This window comes from Ahaetulla prasina, chromosome 6 (assembly GCF_028640845.1).
Source record: "Ahaetulla prasina isolate Xishuangbanna chromosome 6, ASM2864084v1, whole genome shotgun sequence".
In the NCBI taxonomy this organism is placed as follows: domain Eukaryota; kingdom Metazoa; phylum Chordata; class Lepidosauria; order Squamata; family Colubridae; genus Ahaetulla; species Ahaetulla prasina.
In genome coordinates, this window is record NC_080544.1 from 87,896,947 (window position 1) to 87,917,226 (window position 20,280).

Here is a 20,280-nt window from a genome sequence, read left to right on the forward strand (position 1 = left end):
AGTTCTAGTTCTGCCTTGGGCATAACACCAGCTGGGTGTCTTTGCTTCAATCACTCTCTCCCATTCCACAAAGGAGACAGCAAGAGCGAATCACTTCTGAAAAATCTTTCCGAGAAACTTGCATTTCCATATATTTGGAAAAAACCAAGGCTGGCTTAAAAGATTGAAGAAAGGGGGAAACATTCTAGAAGAGTGGTCACCTAACCCTACCCTAACCCAACCTTTCCAGCTCCATGGACTGGCAGCAGCAATGGCGGCAGGGGCAGGGATGGGGGCGGGGAAAGGGGAAGGTTTAGTATGTGGCCCACTGCATGCACAAATGAAGCTTTATGGGCTGGTGCTGGCCAGTTCCCACTCGGCTGAGATCTGGAGCTGGGGACCCTGATCTAGAAGATGTTGAAGTGCTGTAATCAAATTGGTAATTATTACCATTGCTAAAGAACTATCTCCTCAGTTACTGACTCTGGCTAATTTTTAAAATTACTTAACAATCTGGTACAGGTAGTCCTAGACTTATGACCACAATTGATCCCAAAATTTATGTTATTAAGTGAGAAATTTGTTAAGTGAGTTTGGCCCCATTTTATGATTTTTTTCTGCCACATTTGTTAAGTGAATCACTGAAGTTGTTAAATTAGCAACACAGGTGTTAAGTGAATCTGGCTTCCCCATTGTGGTTCCTTGTCAGAAGGTTGCAAAAAAGTGATCGCATGATCCCAGGACACTGCAAATGTCATAAGTATGAATCAGTTGTCAAGCATCCAAATGTAAATCATGTGACCATGGGGCTGCTGCCAGTCATAAGTGTGAAAAATGGTCTTTTAAGTGACGTTTTTCAGTGCCTTTGTAACTTCAAACGGTCACTAAGCAAACTGTTGTAAGTCAAGGACTTCCTGTAATCACTTCTAGCCTACTTTATCATTCATTTATTCCAGGCATATCAACTATAAAACAAATAAATCATAAAACTATAAAATAATTAATTCAATGTTGCAAACTATTGGAAAACTTAACAGATACTTGCGGGAGGGTAACTTATTATTCGCACATTTGGAAAAAAATTCTAACTGAAAAACTAAGAGCAAGAAAATGTCTTGAACCTTTTGATTACAAAAAGTGCAATTCAAATTTTACCTATTGAATAAATGTTTGTATTTGTTCCTGTTTTTGCTTTTTTTGTTCCCTAATTCTCTTTAATTTTAATTATTCATGTTTTTTCATTAAAAGCCAAGAAGAATAAAAATAATAGCAAAGGCAAAACCTTTTAAGCCATTATGTGTGGTTATTTTTATACCTCACAATTATAGAAGAATAAGCATACAACACGAGCATGAAAAAGAATGCAGTCTGCTCTAAATAGTATCTCTCTACATATAATATTAAACCTACTTGGGTTTTATTTTGTGGGCAAACAAATGCTTACAAAATTCTTGTATTAAACATTGTTTGTAGCAGAGTGACTGAACTTAATATTTCAATTATTTCTACCTTTTATGATTATACCCCCTTCCCCCAATGTTTTTATGCAAAGATTTTCAGCTTTACTTTTTTCAAGAATCCAAGGGACATATGATCACCAAATTCCCTTGGGCAATTACCGGTTGTACATTGTCTACAAACCACAAAGGAATAGTGATTTCAATCTTTTTTCCCCAGACATTGGGTCCAAAATATGAGAAAGTACTTACAACAATTAGCCTTAAAAGAGCCTTGGTGGCACAGTAGTTAGAATGCATTACTGCAGGGCTAACTCACTGCTCACTCTGGGAGTTCAATTCTAAGCGGCTCAAGGTTGACTCAGCCTTCCATCCTTCCAAGATCAGTAAAATGAAGACCCAGATTGTTGGGGGGGAAATGCTGACTCTGTAAAGAGGGCTGTAAAGCACTATATAAGTCTAAGTGCTATTGATATTGCTATTAAAATATATATTTTATTTAGAAATTCTAAATAGGCCACAACGAGAAAGGGACATCAATGATGGTATTTTTTCAGCATGTTATTTATCTGGAATGCAATAAGTCATTCTAAAATAGCCATGGCTGACTTTTTCTGCATAGCACATCGATTTATATTAGTTCAATTGCATCCAATTCAATTATTTATTTATTTATGATATATCATACATGGACTAAAGTTATATATTAACATTTCATCTGGATTAGCAAAATACAATAAAATATAAATGTTTAAAAGATCTATGTTCAAATACCAATGTCTAGGCCATCTAACCATTGAAACACAGCGTGGTGTATAGGAAAAAATATCAGACAGTGGACCAGTATATGCCCTCAGCTTATAGTCTGACACAATGTGATGTACAGTTTGACGTGGGACCCTGCAGTCACACCAAGGGAAGGATGCTATACTTCATTTATACAAAGACTCCCACTAGACACAGTTTGAAGTACAAATACTATTCAGGATTGTCCATTGCTGACAAAGTTCAAAGTCTGGCACCGTTTTTGTGGGGTCATTTATATGTCTGCCTATGTCTGGGCATTCAGTGATCCATTTGGCTTTTCACTGGGAATTGATGATAAAGTTGTTGGATGTTGTGCAATGCCAGTAAGGGCTTCCTGGATTTGGCTGATAAATGATAAATGAGGAATGTCGGCATACATTGGTAGGAGTGAGTTGTTCATAATTTTTTTTGTATTCTCTCCCTAGTGCAGGGCTGTCAAACTTGTGACCCATGGCCTGAATGCATCACACTCTGGCCACACCCATGCCCAGTTTAGCGAAGGGATAAATGTTGCAATATATCACATGACGATGCCATGATGCTGTGAGTTTGACACCCTGTCCTCATAAAGCTGGCAGTGATATAATGGGAAGCCAGCAAGTCCAATTCAGTAGTCCTGGTCCTTGATGTTATGTTATATGGATAACATCAGATTGGAAAATAATACAGTCTATTAGACAAATATATTAACTGATCAGTGATTTTCAGCTATCATTTTTTAAAAGACTATGGGGCTAGATCAATGGTGGCGAACCTTTTACACACTAAGTGCTGAACAGGTACGCGCTTTGTATGCTTTGCGCGTGCGCATGCCATCTGATATGTGGCTCGTCCCCCATGCGCTTTGTGTGCAACCACACCATCTGTGCATGCACACAGCTTTCATGCACATCCCCACCATGTGCTGTGCGAGCAACCACACCATCTGCGCATGCATACAGCTTTTGCGCTGTGCGCACAATCGCACAATCCACCATGTGCTTTGCACGCAATTGCACAATTTGCACATGTGCATGGTTTACACGTGTGCAATACACCATCTGTGCATGCACATGCTGCCCACCAGTACTCTCACACGTATGCACAAGAGAGCTCCGAAGACCAGCTGGGTCTCCTGAATTGTGTGCATGCACACCAGAGATCCAAACACCAGCTGGGGCACACGCGCATGTGCAGCTGCAGGTGTTGGGCGATAGCTCGCATGCCTGGAAAAATGGCTCTGCATGCCACTTCCGGCATGTTTACTGGACCCGTGCCCTTCCTGGCTGTACTGGCCACTCAGGCGGTGACACGAGGCTGGCTCCAGAGGATTATCAACGCTTCTTTGTTGGATGGGGTTTTCCCTGCCGCCTTGAAAGAGGCGGTGGTGAGACCCCTCCTTAAGAAGCCCTCTTTGGACCCAGCTATTTTGGGTAATTATCGTCCAGTCTCCAACCTTCGCTTTGTTGCGAAGGTTGTAGAGAGTGCCGTGGCGCGACAGCTGCCCCAACACCTGGATGAAGATGTCTATCTAGACCCGTTCCAGTCCGGCTTCCGACCCGGATACAGCACGGAGACAGCTTTGGTCGCATTGGTGGATGATCTCTGGAGGACAGGGACAGGGGATATTCCTCTGCCCTGGTCCTATTAGACCTCTCAGCGGCGTTCGATACCATCGATCATGGTATCCTGCTGCGCCGGTTGGGGGGATTGGGAGTGGGAGGCACCGTATACCGGTGGTTCTCCTCCTATCTCTCCGACCGGTCGCAGACGGTGTTGACAGGGGGGCAGAGGTCGACCGCGAGGGGCCTCACTTGTGGGGTCCCACAGGGGTCGATTCTCTCGCCCCTGCTGTTCAACATCTACATGAAGCCGTTGGGTGAGATCATCAGTGGTTTCGGGGTGAGATACCAGCAGTACGCTGACGACACCCAGCTGTACTTTTCCACCCCGGACCACCCCAATGAAGTTGTTGAAGTGCTGTCCCGGTGTTTGGAGGCTGTACGGGTCTGGATGGGGAGAAACAGGCTCAAGCTTAATCCCTCCAAGACGGAGTGGCTGTGGATGCCGGCACCCCGATTCAGTCAGCTGCAGCCGCAGCCGGCTGTTGGAGGCGAGTTACTGGCCCCAAAGGATAGGGTGCGCAACTTGGGTGTCCTTCTGGATGATCGGCTGTCGTTTGAAGACCATTTGACGGCCGTCTCCAGGAGGGCCTTCCACCAGGTTCGCCTGGTTCGGCAGTTGCGCCCCTTCCTTGATCGGGATGCCTTATGCACAGTCACTCATGCGCTCGTTACCTCTCGCTTGGATTACTGTAATGCTCTCTACATGGGGCTCCCCCTGAAGTGCACTCGGAGGCTTCAGTTAGTCCAGAATGCAGCTGCGGGTGATAGAGGAGCTACGTAGCTCCCATGTAACACCGCTCCTGCGCAGACTGCACTGGCTGCCTGTGGCCTTCCGGGTGCACTTTAAGGTGTTGGTTATGACCTTTAAAGCGCTCCATGGCTTAGGACCTGGGTACTTACGGGACCGCCTGCTGTTACCATACGCCTCCCACTGACCCGTACGCTCCCACAGAGGGACTTCTCAGGGTGCCGTCCGCCAAACAATGTCGGCTGGCGGCCCCCAGGGGAAGGGCCTTCTCTGTGGGGGCTCCCACACTCTGGAACGAGCTTCCCCCAGGTTTACGCCAAATACCTGACCTTCGGACATTTCGTCGCGAACTCAAGACTCATCTTTTTATCCGCGCGGGGCTGGCTTAAATCGGGATTTTAATGTTAAATTTATTAATTTTAAACGGGGTTTTAGTATGGTAAATTTTAATCACTGGGCTAATTTAAATAAGTTTTTTAAATCGTATTTTAAATCTGTATATTGTATTGTCGGTTTTTTATTATGCCTGTACACCGCCCTGAGTCCTTCGGGAGAAGGGCAGTATAAAAATCAAATCAAATAAATAAATAAATAAATAATGCGTGCCATAGGTTCGCCATCACGGGGCTAGGGAATGCTATGGTAAGTATTTGGCTTTGATTACAAAATCCTGCAAATGAACAGCTAAGAATGACTCTCCTTTTCATATTTCTTAGGAGTTCCCCAGAAGCATCTGGCCAATTACTGTAAAATGTCAAGTCTGAGCCCAAAGACAGTGAAATCCAATCAAGTTCAATCCTCTATTCGCTTACACCTAATCGACAAGGTATTGCCAAACTAAATATATAAACTTTTAACCTATAAAATATATCCTGAGAGATTCTAGGGTATAGTTACCCTGAACCTCTTCTCCCCTCCTCCATCCATTTTTGGACTAAGCAGTCTCCTAATTCAGGCATCTTTCTGGGAGGGCTCTGAGTTGACAAAATCATGTCCCTCTGTTTCTGCAGGTGCACATTCCACCACAAAAAAGACAAGAATAGACTGTCTAACATACCACCACCTGTCTTACCTTCTTCCCTTTTTTCTTCTTGTCTTTTGAGAAGGATTATGAAGAAGCTCTAAGCACATTTTCTTTCCCCACAAAAGATTTCTCCTCTCATATCTCCATTTTTTATTCTAATAGCATATTCATTAAATATGAATGAAAGATACAGAACTGAAATTATTTCAGTGCTATGAATTATAGGACTTATTTAATGTTTTTGTAATATAGGCCAAAACAAATATTCGTGAAACCTGTTACTTTTCAAATTTCTTCATGGTTTGAAACATTTTTACTTTGGCATTATTCCCATTTGAAGCCAGGCCTGCTGTGTTTTAGTACCCATAAAGATCCTATTGGGATGTCTAGTAGCTTGGTATTTTTCTAAGGTTTTTCTGTAATTTTGCTGCTTTTGGATTTTAAACAAATGCAAAGACTACATTCTATTACATATTTTAATCTAATATTTCTTTTCAGTTATAACTTAGCCAACTTTACTTTTTCCAGAAATATAATGGATAGAAAGTCTTGAAGTTGTTAAACATGTGAATACTAGTTGTGATAAGAAAAAGAAAAATGTGATAATGAATAGGTTTTTTTCCTCCTCCTGTTCAATCATAACTGATTCTTGCCAAGGTTTTTCAGAAATGGTTTGCTATTGCCTCCTTCTTCGGGTTGAGAGAAGATGACTGGCTCACGGTCACCCAGCTGGTTTTGTGCCTAAGGCAAGACTAGAACTCACTTTCCTGATCCAAAGCCTAATGTCTTCACTACTGTACCAAAACAATTCTCACATCAGAGAACATCAGAAGAATGACTTGGTGCCAGGTTTTAATTTTTACTTTAGTTTTATAGTTTTAATATTGCTTCTTTTTTCCATTTTATTTATTTGTATCCTGTCTTTATTATTTTTACAAATAATACAAGGCGGTGAACATAGCCAAGACTCCTTCCTCCTCCTATTTTGCCTAAAACAATAACCCTGTATGGTAGGTTGGATTGAAAGGGAGTGACAGGCCCAAAGTCACCCAGCTGACTTTCATAGCTAAGATGGGGCTTGAACTCGCGGTCTCCTGCTTTCTAGCCTTTTCCAGCCTTAACCACTAGACCAAATATGGCTTTAATGCTGTCTTAACTTTTGACTGGAAGCCTCCCAGAACTGATTATAAGATAAGCAGTTATATAATTATTACAAATAAATAAATACATTTACAAGAAATTAAACCTTCAAAATGTTAAAATTATATATTTATACATTTAACATAACATAACATCAGAGTTGGAAGGGACCTTGGAGGCCTTCTAGTCCAACCCCCTGCCCAGGCAGGAAACCCTACACCATCTCAGTCAGATGGTTATCCAACATTTTCTTAAAAATTTCCAGTGTTGGAGCATTCACAACTTCTGAAGGCAAGTCGTTCCACTTATTAATTGTTCTAACTGTCAGGAAATTTCTCCTTAGTTCTAAGTTGCTTCTTTCCTTGATCAGTTTCCACCCATTGCTTCTTGTTCTACCCTCAGGTGCTCTGGAGAACAGCCCGACTCCCACTTCTCTGTGGCAGCCCCTGAGATATTGGAACACTGCTATCATGTCTCCCCTGGTCCTTCTTTTTGTTAAACTAGACATACCCAGTTCCTGCAACCGTTCTTCATATGTTTTATCCTCCAGTCCCCTAATCATCTTTGTTGCTCTTCTCTGCACTCTTTCTAGAGTCTCAACATCTTTTTTACATCGTGGCGACCAAAACTGGATGCAATATTCCAAGTGTGGCCTTACCAAGGCATTATAAAGTGGTACTAGCACTTCACGTGATCTTGATTCTATCCTCTGTTTATGCAGCCCAGAACTGTGTTGGCTTTTTAACAGCTGCTGCACACTGCTGGCTCATATCTAGATGGTTATCCACTAGGACTCCAAGATCCCTCTCACAGGTACTACTATTGAGCAAGGTACCACATATACGGTACTGGTGCATTTTGTTTTTGGCCTAAATGTAGAACCTTACTTTTTCACTGTTGAATTTCATTTTGTTAGATAGCGCCCAATGTTCAAGTCTGTCAAGATCTTTCTGTAACTTGAGCCTATCTTCTGGAGTGTTGGCTATTCCTGCCAGCTTGGTGTCATCTGCAAATTTGATGAGTTCCCCATCTATCCCCTCGTCCAAGTCATTGATGAAGATGTTGAAGAGTACTGGGCCTAAAACAGAGCCTTGGGGTACTCCACTGCATACTTCCCTCCATGTGGATGTAGTTCCGTTGAGGACTACACGTTGAGTGCGGTTGGTCAGCCAGTTACGAATCCATCTGGTGGTGGTGCTGTCTAACCCACATTTTTCTACTTTATCTAGTAGTAGGTTATGGTCTACTTTATCAAATGCTTTACTGAAGTCCAAGTAAATTATATCAACAGCATTCCTCTGGTCTACTAATTTTGACACATTTAACATGATTCACCAATCCCAAAAAGATTTCATTCCAAATGATAAAGTTTATTTAAATACTGTAAAACTGTATAATATAAATAAACAAATAAACAAGGAGATCTTGACAAAAGAAGATTGGATATGCTAACTTAAATTGAGAATATTTTCTGAAAATATCTTACTATATGTTTCATTTAAAAATAAGTAATTGGAAAAAAAATTGGAAAAATGAAAAGTTACCTTTGCAAGTTGAAATAATTAGAAAAATGTTGGAATGTGCAGATATGAGTAAATTAACATTTGAAATTAGAGAACAAGAAGATAAACAATATTATAAAATATGGGATTTATTCTATAATTGGTTAAATGGAAAGATATGTTAGGAAAAATGAGTATAAGATATATGTATGGAAGAGATGATTATTTTGTGAATGCACAGGAAGGTATGTTAACACCCTTACAGCACGTTGTAATGGAATTGATTTGATGTTTTTTTATTTTATGTTTAAAAATAAATAAAATTTTTCAAAAAACATATAACTAATTGTAAAACTCCTACATATAATAAGCAAATGTATTCTCAGATTTCATGCTGAACAAGAATAGCCTATTGATAATCAGAATAGGTGACCATTTGTTTATGTAACAGATTTAATATGCATCATTAATAGTAACAGTTCATATATTATAAATCTGTTCATTTAGAGTACTCATATGAACATTATAACAAAAATGTATAACCCAGCAGGTTATACATACATACAAATTCATTTTCTAAAGTAACTATAAAAACTAAACATTGTATATAAATATTATCAGTAACTTAGTATACTGAATTACATATACAAAGTTCATATTTCATAAAATCAATAAAACTCTTATCGCTGAATGGTCATACTTCCTCTGACTGTCGGAGTAGCAGTACCTCGTTCTCGTTCTTTTGCAATTTCCAACTGAATTTTAGCTTTGATTTTATCCCAGTCAACATCAAGCTGCAAAATCAAGAGGGGGGTGGGGGGAGAGAAAAATATTTTTATCTGGGCAAAGAAAAAAATTATGAGTGTGCTTTTGTATGTGCATACAAGTATCTGGGGTTTCCTTAGCTTAGCCCAAGAAGATTGTTTAGGCTTGTTCTGGTTCTGCATTTTACTTTTGGTTCAAAATTCTTCTATATTTTAAGTTAGGGGAAAAATACTAGTATTATGATAGAAAAGACATTAGGTAACTACAAACAATCCTCAGGTTACAACAAGCTGGGATTGCAGTCATTTAATGATGCAATTGTAAAATGCAATTTCGCATGACCATACAACTTAGTGACAGCAATCCTGGCAGCTGTTGTAACCTCAAGATAAATGGATCGTCAAGCAGGAAGCTGCAGGTATCCAAGGTAAGGTAGATAATGCTGTAAGGTATGGAAAAGGCCAGGAGAGATCCAGGGCTGGGGGGAGGATTGATACAAGACACATGTGAGCTGAAAGAGCCAGATGTTACCTGAGAGGCTTGGCATTAGCTGCACATGACACAAGGAAAGCTGGGGTGGGTTTAGGAGGCCCAATGCAAGCCATGTGCAACTCTAGAAAGAACTTGCTCAGGGCAGGCAGCATGTGAATCGAGAGAGGCTAGAAGAGGGCTTTAGCGTCCCAGCTCAGATTGTATGTTGAGGGAGGCCTTAGAGGGCCGGTGGAGGCTGTTTATCAGCGGTGGGACTGCTATAGATGAGAGGTTCATCTGTAGGTTATTAAAGTAACTTGCAATTTCCCACTTAGCTTTTGGGGAGGAAAACAAGAAAAAAAAATCTGCCTCCCAGCAATTTGTCTCCTTGCAGCAAATAGCAAACAGCCTGGTCATATTCAGCACAACCTGGGAGGCAGAGGCCAAAGGGCAGGTGAGTGGGCGGGGCTTCAACAACATTCACTCTATAAGACACACAGACATTTCCACCCACTTTGGGGGAGGAAAAAGTGCATCTTATAGACCGAAAAATACAGTAGTTACAAGAGATAAATGAAATAAAATGGCCATTAGTAATGTATTTTTTCCTCAAATACAGTACTGTAGTATTTATGCATTGTAATAAGCTTTTTTCTTATCTACTGTATATCCTGTAACAATGTACATTCTGTTTACAAATAAAACTGCACAAAATTTATTAAATTAATTAGTTTAACAAGAAATTGCTTCAACAGTAAGATGCTAATTTTAACAATACAAATGTCAATTGCAGATAAACCCAGCTGACAAGAATGTATTAGGGCATTGCTGGTGAACCCGAATTGGGAGTACGCGTGCGCATGTAGGGGAGCACCGGAAACCAGAAGAGCAGCTCCCCGGCTCATACAAAGACCAGCTGGCTGGCACTCATGTGTGTGCTGGAAACTGGAAGCCCAGCTTTCTGGCGCGCATATGCGCACCAGAGAGCTGCTCTTCCAGTTTCCGGTGCTCCCGCATGTGTTAAGACCAGTAGCTGCGCTGGATGGGTGCGCTGGAACCCGGAAGAGCAACGGGTGACAGCTTCAGGCATGTGTGCCATAGGTTCGCCATCACGGGATTAGGGAGTATTATCTTCAAGGAATTACACTTTTAAAAGGACGTGAAATGGATTCAGAAGAGAGCTACTAAGGAGATAAGGGGTCTAAAAATCAAGGAGTGAGTGCATCCCTTTTCAAAAGAGAAGACTAAAATAATCATGCTGCCCTTTGTATTTATTTATTTTGTGGATTTTTTTACTGTTTTACTGTTTTTTGTTTTTTTTTAGTAAAAAAGTTTTATTTTTACAATCATGTCAAACAATTCATTCAATGTACAGTTATATACATTTAGTCGGGCCTGCCCAGTCACCACCCCCCTTTTTAACACTCCCCTCTTCTACCTTCTTTTACTATCCAAACCTTCCTCTCCTTCTCTTATCTACATCCTCTCCTCCCTCCACCCTACACCTTCCTTCTCCCTCTTCTACCCCTCTTCCTTCCTCTTCTCCTCTTTCCTACCTCCTACTCTCTCTTTTCTCCCTCCCCACCATTCTAAAATGGTAACTGGGCAGACCCGACCCTACATTAATTATATTTATACATCTTCAATAATCCCTGTACATTCACCATCACTCCATCTCTAGCCTCAACCCCCAATTCCCTCCCCGTACCCCCGCCCCCACCCCGACTTCCCAGAACAAAATGCAGGGTATCAAAACTAACAATCATAATCTAAAATAATTCCTAAATTATAATCTCTAGTCTCTCCACACTTAATCACACTCTCAATTCCCCTCTCCTTCAGAAATATATCTAATACAAAATATTTCCTAAATTTACTCATATGCTATTTGATATTTTTTTATCTGATACTTATTCTGAATATAATCAATCCACATTTTCCATTCTAAAATATATTTTTCTTGTGTATAGTCTTTCAAATAAGCAGAGATTTTTGCCATTTCTGCCAGATTTGATACTTTAAGTGTCCATTCTTCAATTGTAGGTACTGTTTTAATGTTTTTAATTGTTTTATCATTTTAGAATTGTAAGCTGCTGAGAGTCACTTGGTTGAAATGTGGCAGTTACAGAAATTGAGTAAGTCAGTCAGTCAGTTGGTCAATCAATCAATGTGATCTAACAAATATCTAAAAAGCTATCACATGCAAAAATGGTGATGCCTGTTTTTTCTTGAAACTGAGAACAGAAAAATGACCAGTAGGAAGCAATTAAAAGAAAATAAAGGAAATTCAGCTTGAATACTATGAGGAATTTCCAGATGGTAAGAACAGTTAAATAGAGGAACAGACTGCCTATAATACTGGTGGGGGTCCTTTAGTTCCCCATATTGAAGGTTTTCAAACAAGGGTTGGATAGCACCCTTCCAGAGACGGATTAGGGAATTCCTGCACTGATCTATAATATTTTTCGGACTATAAGATGCACTCCCCCCAAAAAATTGGATGGAAATGTCTGTGTGTCTTATAGAGCGAATATTGCGGTGGGAGATGGGAGTTGGGGTGGTGCCGGTGCCCCTCACCGCTGCCATCATTCGCCGCCACTGGGGAGTGCTGGAGCCTTAGCTGCTGAGCAGCTGATTGGCGGTTGGATTGGCCTCCTGAAATCAGCTGTTCTAGGCGTCGGGGTCACCGCCGCCTATCACCATCGCTACTTATCGCCGCATATTGCTGCTGCCACCTATCACTGCAGTAGCGAGCGCGGTGGCGATCCCCGCTGCCTAGAACAACTGATCAACTGTATTCCGGGAGGCCAATCCAACTGCCAATCAGCTGCTCAGCAGCGAAGGCTCCAGTGTTCCCTGACAGAGGCAGCAGACACAGAGGCGGCAGGCTGTTTGCTGCAAGACACTAGCCAGATGAATACTGGATGGATGCTGGGAGGCAGAGGCAGATTTTTTTTTTCTTGATTTCCTCCTCTAAAGTTAATGAGAGTCTTATGGTCTGGTGCATCTTATAGTGTGAATAATATGGTATATGGTTTTATCTAAGTCATATATTCTGATTTTATAAAATACATATATTTTGTAGAACAGAAGGAAAAACAGAATATTGTAGTCCATTTTCTTTTATAATGATCTCATTTTGATGAATTGTTAATTTTTTAAAAAATTACTAAATGACCAAATCCCCAAAACTGCCTAAACCATGAATCAAGTCCTTTGCCTCCAAGAATGTGTTATATTTCCCCCCTCCATGATAAACTTGCAATCACATGAGAATTAGATTCTGAAATAAAATTATTTGGATTGCAGCTGTCTTCCTTGCCCAACTATGTATTATGGATCTAATTCCATCAAATATGGCATAGTAGCTGCTGTGATTTCAAAGCCATATGAAGCCTTTCTTTTCCACAACTATTTTATCTTGTTTCAGGGGGCTGTTTCTGTGATGTATTATGATATATTCAAAACTTGCCAGATACTACTGGCTCAGTTGAGTCCCATATGACAGTATTCTAAGTTTCTATCTTGTTATGCAAAGGAGTGTGAACATTATGGTGCAGCTTGCCAAAAGCAGCATATGATTTTCAAATAAAACTCAGTTTCCCTTAGAGAAGTTTTAATAAGCTAAGCAGCATGTCTATTGTTGTAATGTTTCCTCAGAATGCCACATCAGAATAAGCTAAGACAACATCTTTCACTGGATTAGCCTGTATTGGTGAAATCATAAACTTGAAAAATTTAGCAGCAAAAAACAAAACAAAACACAACCCTCTTAATATTTATCTTTTCCTATAAAGTAAAAATTCTATACCTATATTATCTAACTCTACAGTATTTCCACAGTATGATTTTCATAACTGTAAAGAGATATCCTCTGACATACTTTGGCCCTATTCCATCAGTGCTAATAATTGAGCCTCAAAGTGGAAATCCTGAAAAAAAATCAAGTTGTTGATTTTGTTTCATACTGTGAATTAAAGTATAAGCACACAGTGTTATTAAATACACATTGGCTTATAGTCTGAAATTGTTTCATAGCTATAAGGCAGAGTTTCAAAAAATATAACTCAACTTCCACAGAATACTTGCCCCTTCTGCATATTGCAAAAATCGCTGATTCGTTTCTTTTTTACTGAAGTCATCCAAGAACTTTTGTCGGTAAGCCAGCACTGTGTCAACGTGCGTCTTGTGTTTCACAGCAAGTTCTAGTGCTCTAGAAGAAAGCAAAACAGTAATAAGCTCATCAGGCCGAATTCAGAAACTAAAATGATCACAAATGTCTTGGTTTTCTGTACAGCAACTGCACTAAGGAAACATTTTCTTATCACAAAGCAAGAAGAAACCAAGCATTAAGGCCAACAATTGCTTTAACTGAAAACTACTTTCCCCATTAAATAAGTTTATTTATGTTTTCTAATCATTTTAAGCTATATTTTCTAGCAAGTAGTGGTCTTAGTAACTGTTGGATGGTCTAAAGAAAAATAACGATCTTTATATCAATGAACAATTCTGGTGAACCTTCTTGCTTTTCTTTCCCCCTTTCATGGTATTTTATGAATGGACAGTAGTTCAATTAAAAAATTATTCCCACTCTTTTATGATTATGTAGAAGTCTCTACACGTACAATAAGAATATGCAAATCAGAATATTATACACATCACATAAATTTCCTGTCTATGAAACTTTAGACTGGAAACTTTCAAATTTGGCTCTTAACTTTCTAAATAGTAACAGCTTCCTATTACCAATGTAACAATTACTGCTTTGCATCGAGAAGGCCTGAGATTAGTACAGCTGTCAGCAATTTTTTTTCTTTAAAGGACCAGAAATAAAAATCACATAATATATCAATCTTGCTGAAACACTTATAAGCTTAGACAGTATCAAAATAAGACACTGCTTAGAAAATCTAAGTATGTTGGGAGTTGGTATTTTATCAGTTAATAAATAGCATGTTACTTTCCATTGTTAACATATGTCACATTCATTATAAAGTAGGTGAGAACACCACCGCTCCATATTTATAGATTGGCACAAATCTGAACTTATAGAAAAGAATAGCTAAGGCTACCTTGTGGTATTTCAGTGATTTCACAGGTGGCATTTTTAGCATGGAGATTTATGTTAGAAAACCATGAAAATAAAAATCATTCTAAACTCAGGATAATTTCTTTTTAAGGGAACCAACCTGAAGGAGGGAAGCAGTGAGCCAAAGAACTACCCCATCCCCCTTCAAAAAATAGATTTTAGGTGCCTTCCTTATCTGGGCTTTAGTCTTGTGAGTAGTGTACATAATCAGGAATACATGGAGCTAAAGAGGTATTGATGTTATAATGATGTTATAATCAGGTACAAAAGCTTTTTTTAAAAAAGTCTGTGAAACAGAATAGGGCTGAGGCCTGTGCTTCTTTATCAACAATTCCACATGCCATGTCACAAACTTTGGTATACATAAAAAGTAAAGGTAAAGGTTCCCCTTGCACATACGTGCTAGTCGTTGCCGACTCTAGGGGGCAGTGCTCATCTCCGTTTCAAAGCCGAAGAGCCAGCGCTGTCCGAAGATGTCTCCGTGGTCATGTGGCCGGCATGACTCAACGCCAAAGGCACATGGAACACTATTACCTTCCCACCAAAGGTGGTCCCTATTTTTTCTACTTGCATTTTTACGTGCTTTCAAAGCTGGGACAAGTAACGGGAGCTCACCTCGTTACACGGCAGCACTAGGGATTCGAACCACTGAGCTGCCGATCTTTCAATCGACAAGCTCAATGTCCTAGCCCCTGAGCCACCGCGTTCCTTGGTATACATTACATCAACACTAATTCTAATTCTAATTCTAATTCTAATTCTGAGTTGAAGTCCACACATCTTCAAGCAACGAAAGTTGAGAAACATTGGTTTAAATGATAACTTACATAATTTTATCCCATTCCAATTCCTAATTTTTTTTTTCTTTTAGAATTAGTGTTGATGGTATACTTTGGTTGCTTGAAGATGTGTGGACTTCAACTCAGAATTCCTGAGCCAGCATAGCTGGCTGGGGGATTCTGGGAGTTGAAGTCCACATATCTTCAAGCTGCCTAGGTTGAGAAACACTGATTTAAACTGTTAAATCCAAATCTGAACCAAGACAAAAATATATACTGTAATGCATTATATAAGAACCGTATTACCTTTCCCAGTTGTATAGATTAATATTAACTTGAATCGCCTGGTAAATAAGCCCAGCTTGCAGAAGCAAAGTTTCAGCATCCTGGACATTTCCACTAAAAAGCAGAATATGAGCCATTCTTGATTCTTTTGATGGAAGATCTTTGATGGAACTGATATATTGAACTTTATCAATCTGTTGGTTTTTTTTAAAAAAATGTGACAGGCACAATAAAGTTGATTAAACTCTATTTTTGCAACAAGTTAAATAATGCAGCAAATGCCAAGACTCCTTTAAATTGCAACAGATTAGCATGAAATATTATCAATCAATCAGTGAAAGTTATTAAGTAGTGAACTGTTCTACTTACCTCACCAACTGATGCATAGGCTATTTCTGCTGTGTTCATATCTTTATTGGCTATTGCCATAGCAGCTAAACAAGCCCATAATGTTTGATCCTAAAAAGAAAATATTAAAATAACTGTTCTTCTTATATAATATAAACATTAATCTTATGCCAAATTGATATGAATGTAATTTAACCAGTATCTAAGAATCAATGGGCTATCCATGTTCTTATACATTTATAGTGTAATCCCAGATCATATATACATTTAATAAAAAAACTACAATAATATATAAATCATGTATATAAAAACACCTGAAATAGCATAACTATGTCAATAAGTGTTTAAATACCAGTGGTATGAGTGTGTGATGATAGAAATACAAAGTCACCTCTCATAACATAAAAACAAACATTTAGATAGCATTATAAAAGAGAATATATGTAGCTCAGGGTTGAACTGTGGACTCCTTGGTGCTCTCTGAGATTGGTTATTTGCTTGCAGACATTTCATTACCTGACTAGGGAACATCTTCAGTGTTAGAAAAGAATGAGTTTTGCTCTCTGTTTATATATCGTAGTTTGCTCTATCAGTGTTTGTGGGGATATTGTTTTCTCTGTGGTAGTTTCTTGATTAGGGAATGATTTATCGCTTCATTGATTGTCTGGTGTTAATTCTGAAATTAATCCCTGGTTATCAAGCTGTTGGAAACTAGCAAGGAACTATATTCTTTGCTAGTTTTGTATTTATTTGTATTTATTTGTTCTCATTATAGCAAATACACAATTTAATAAACATAAGTGAATCAAAATTAACTGAGATACAGAATATTTCTATTTATTTAATTAACACTTTTCCTGAGCAACTGGGTACTTGTGGCAGATATCTATAGTTCATTCTCTTTCAGTAAACCAGTGCTTCTCAATTATTTTCTGTCATGCCCCCCTAGGAAGAAGAAAACATTTTTCGCGCCCCCCGCGCGACTGTAAACACGGGGCTTAGCTTGTTATGACAGTGTGCCGAGGTCAACCGTGCCCCCCTTTACGGAGCCTCGCGCCCCCCCTGGGGGGCCCGCCCCACTATTTGAGAAGCACTGCAGTAAACAGAGGAAATGTAAATATATAATATTGTCAGATTACTTTAAGTAATATGGATTTTGGCCTAATTTGTTCTTTGCAGCTTTCTAAGAGGATGGGAGAAGAAGAATGAAAAAGGCATGAAAGACAGAAGGAAACTGTTCCCAATTGTTTTTAAGGCACATGCAAATGAGTTAGATGCTTTAATCATTTCAAAGGGGATGCTTTCTTGTGAAAGCTTTGCACAGCATCATTCATTACCCGATGGAATGTCATAGCAGGAGAAAAGAGTCCCTGCCTGTCCCTGCATTTTTGCTTTAAAATAAGAGATTAACAGAACCATTTTATCTGACAATTATCTAGGATACTGGAAAGGTAATGAAGAAAATATTTTTTTTTAAAAAGGAACCAAATATTCCTGCCATATCGGTAACCACAGAGGATCCAACAACCTGCTCAGTTTGCTTTCTCTTTTGTGTTCATTTTGCACCTGCTACAAAACTACTGTACGTGTTGCTAGGAGATGCAATGCACTAGTGCACTGTGATAAAAAGGCTATTCTTGAAGGAAGAAAGAAGGAAGTTATGATAAGCAAGCAGGAGGCTATTGTATGTTCCTTTTCCCCCCCTATCCTTAAATGACTGTTCTTATGTACAGAAATCAGAATGTAAATAGTGTTATGATAATAGCCAAACCTACAGTTAAGCTGCTCAGAAATGCATACATAACTCTCTGGTGGCAAATATAATCAGAAAGGCAGCCAAACATTAAGGCATAAGAAAATGTCTCCAGTTTATTAGCAAAGAACAGACAAATATATTTTGAAATATATTTGAAGTCGAGTACTGTTGACAGTTTGAGGCAGAGGAAAGTACAGGTAGTCCTCAACTTACAACCACAATTGGGCCCAAAATTCCTTTTGCTAAGTGAGATATTTGTTAAGTGAGCTTTGTCCCATCTTACGACTTTTGCCAGTTAAGTGAATCACTACAGTTGTTAAGTTAATAACACAGTTGTGAAATGAATCCAGCTCCCCATTGATTTTGCTTGTCAGAAGATTGTAATACTTGCTCACATGATCCTGGGACGCTGCAACTGTCATAAATATGAGTCAGTTGCCAAGCATCTGAATTTTGATCAGGTGACCACAGGGATGCTGTAATGGTTGTAAATGTGAAAAATGGCCATAAGTCATTTTTTTCAGTGTCATTCTAACTTTGAACGGTCACTAAATGAACTGCTGTAAGTCGAGGACTACCTGTAGAAGATACAGTATGTATAGCCTTTCTAAACAGCAGGTCCCTTTCAGTGCATCACAAGTCAGGCAAATAAAATAATCTTGGAAAACATTTTATGATGGGGGTCTGAAGGGATTATTGCATTACTATAATCTGTTTTTTAAAGTTAAAGAAGTCACATGTCTCTCCCGCATTAACCTTTTTCTAAAAGTTAACATTATATTTACCTTGACAAAGCGACACAATCTGATGGCATCTTCCCATTTCAAATTGTTCACATATTCATGAAGAATAGCTGGATATGGTGAAATACTAATGTGAATAAGCGAACCATCGGCTCTTCTGATTGTTACCTGATTGCCGACAAAACTTAAGATCTGGGGACTTTTACTAAATTCACTATTGGAAAAAAACACCACAGTTCCGAAATATTATTTTAGAATTAATGTAACTTAGAATACTAATGAAATAGACAGACATTCCATTTAAAATAACAACTATGATCTCTTTCTGAGTCTGCACTGATGATGGTGGAAATAAGGCTGGACGCTCCTGCTACTTTAGAATTTACAGATTAAGAAGTATATACAGCCCAATTTTTATATACTTTTTAAAAATTGTTGTCCAAAAGAATCTGGAAGTTTGTATTCTGAAATCTCATATTTAGTAAACTTGGCAACTGACAAGTTAGGTATTTCTCTATTAAGTATGTATAACCAATAGTTCATATTAATGCCCCTGCCCTGAACTCCATTTACAGCCTTCAAACAAAATGGCCAATTTTGGTTATATGGTATTGGGTATTTTTTTTTAAAGTGTTGAAATTCTGCAAAACAAAATGCATTTCAATTGCATACCTTGTCTAAACCCCAGAAACAAAATTAAACATAGCTAAAATTTGCTGGCATTCAGTGGCCTAATTTTTGGTGTCAAAGTGCCAAAATAAGGCTGGAAATGTCTAAACTTCTGTAAGGCAAAATGCACATATTTCCACCCCCAAAAACGTCCAAAATAGAGAACAATTAGGCTAAATTTTTTTAACCAAAACCTGAAGATCTTTTAGGGCAGTCGTGGTGAACCTTTTACTTATCAAGTGCTGAACAGGTATGCGCTTGGTGCGCACCAACTGTGCTAAACAGTTTTGCGCATGCCCCCCACTGTGCGCTTGGTGCGCACCAACTGTGCTAAACAGTTTTGCGCATGCCCCCCACTGTGCGGTGCATGTGTATTTGCACCATCTGTGCATGTGCATGGTTTTTGCATGTGCAGTACTCTTGTAGGCATGTGCAAACACGCATGCTTGCGCAGGAAAGCTCCGAACTGCATCCCCTGAATTGCACGCATGTGCACCAGAAGCCTGAACTCCAGCTGTGCAGCTGCAAGTGAGTTGGGTGACAGCTCGTGTGCCTGGAAAAATGGCTCTGTGTGCCACTTCCAGCACGTGTGCCATAGGTTCGCCATCACGGTTTTAGGGTCTCCTGGCTCCTCAAATAATTTGAAATATCAGATTGGAAATTGTTGTTTGCCTGTGCCATAGAGTCTCAGTCTCAAAGATTAGATTAAAAAATATTTTATTAGAGAAAGCTATTAATGGAGTATAAAACAAATAAGAAATACCTTGCATCCTTTTCATAGAGAGTTTTTGGCAAGAGATCCTTGTCTACATACACTACGTTGGGGTAGTACCAGACTGTGAAACGTGTATCCTGCAGTCCACATAGTATGTTGCATGTGTCATTCCATGCCAGAGTATGCACCATTGTACCTTAACAAAAAAGAAACTAAATAAACTAAATATTGGTCAACTAAACTGGATGAATAATCTATTCTAACGTACTGCTCAAAACTGCAAATAGTATCATCAACTCTTCTCTATTTGTATACGATTCTAAATAATATATTTCTGTATTGAAAATAAAATGCTTACTTTATTATTTGTCTTGAAAGATTAAAACAATATAAGCAAGC

The 20,280-nt window shown here is 39.1% G+C and overlaps 1 protein-coding gene across 3 annotated transcripts in view; it reads right to left on the bottom strand.

Annotated features, from left to right (window-relative positions):
- Positions 1-8,188: 8,188 nt before the first annotated feature.
- Positions 8,189-20,280, bottom strand: part of IFT80 (intraflagellar transport 80) — a 65,228-nt gene continuing 53,136 nt past the window's right edge. For all 3 annotated transcript variants that reach the window (XM_058188424.1, XM_058188422.1, XM_058188423.1), the window contains 6 exons: positions 19,930-20,077; positions 18,540-18,711; positions 16,020-16,109; positions 15,672-15,844; positions 13,587-13,710; positions 8,189-9,055 (listed from right to left, as the gene is read on the bottom strand). In XM_058188424.1, the coding sequence (XP_058044407.1) occupies positions 8,942-9,055; positions 13,587-13,710; positions 15,672-15,844; positions 16,020-16,109; positions 18,540-18,711; positions 19,930-20,077 (821 nt within the window). In that variant the 3' untranslated portion in view covers positions 8,189-8,941. The remainder of the gene's footprint in view (positions 9,056-13,586; positions 13,711-15,671; positions 15,845-16,019; positions 16,110-18,539; positions 18,712-19,929; positions 20,078-20,280) is intronic.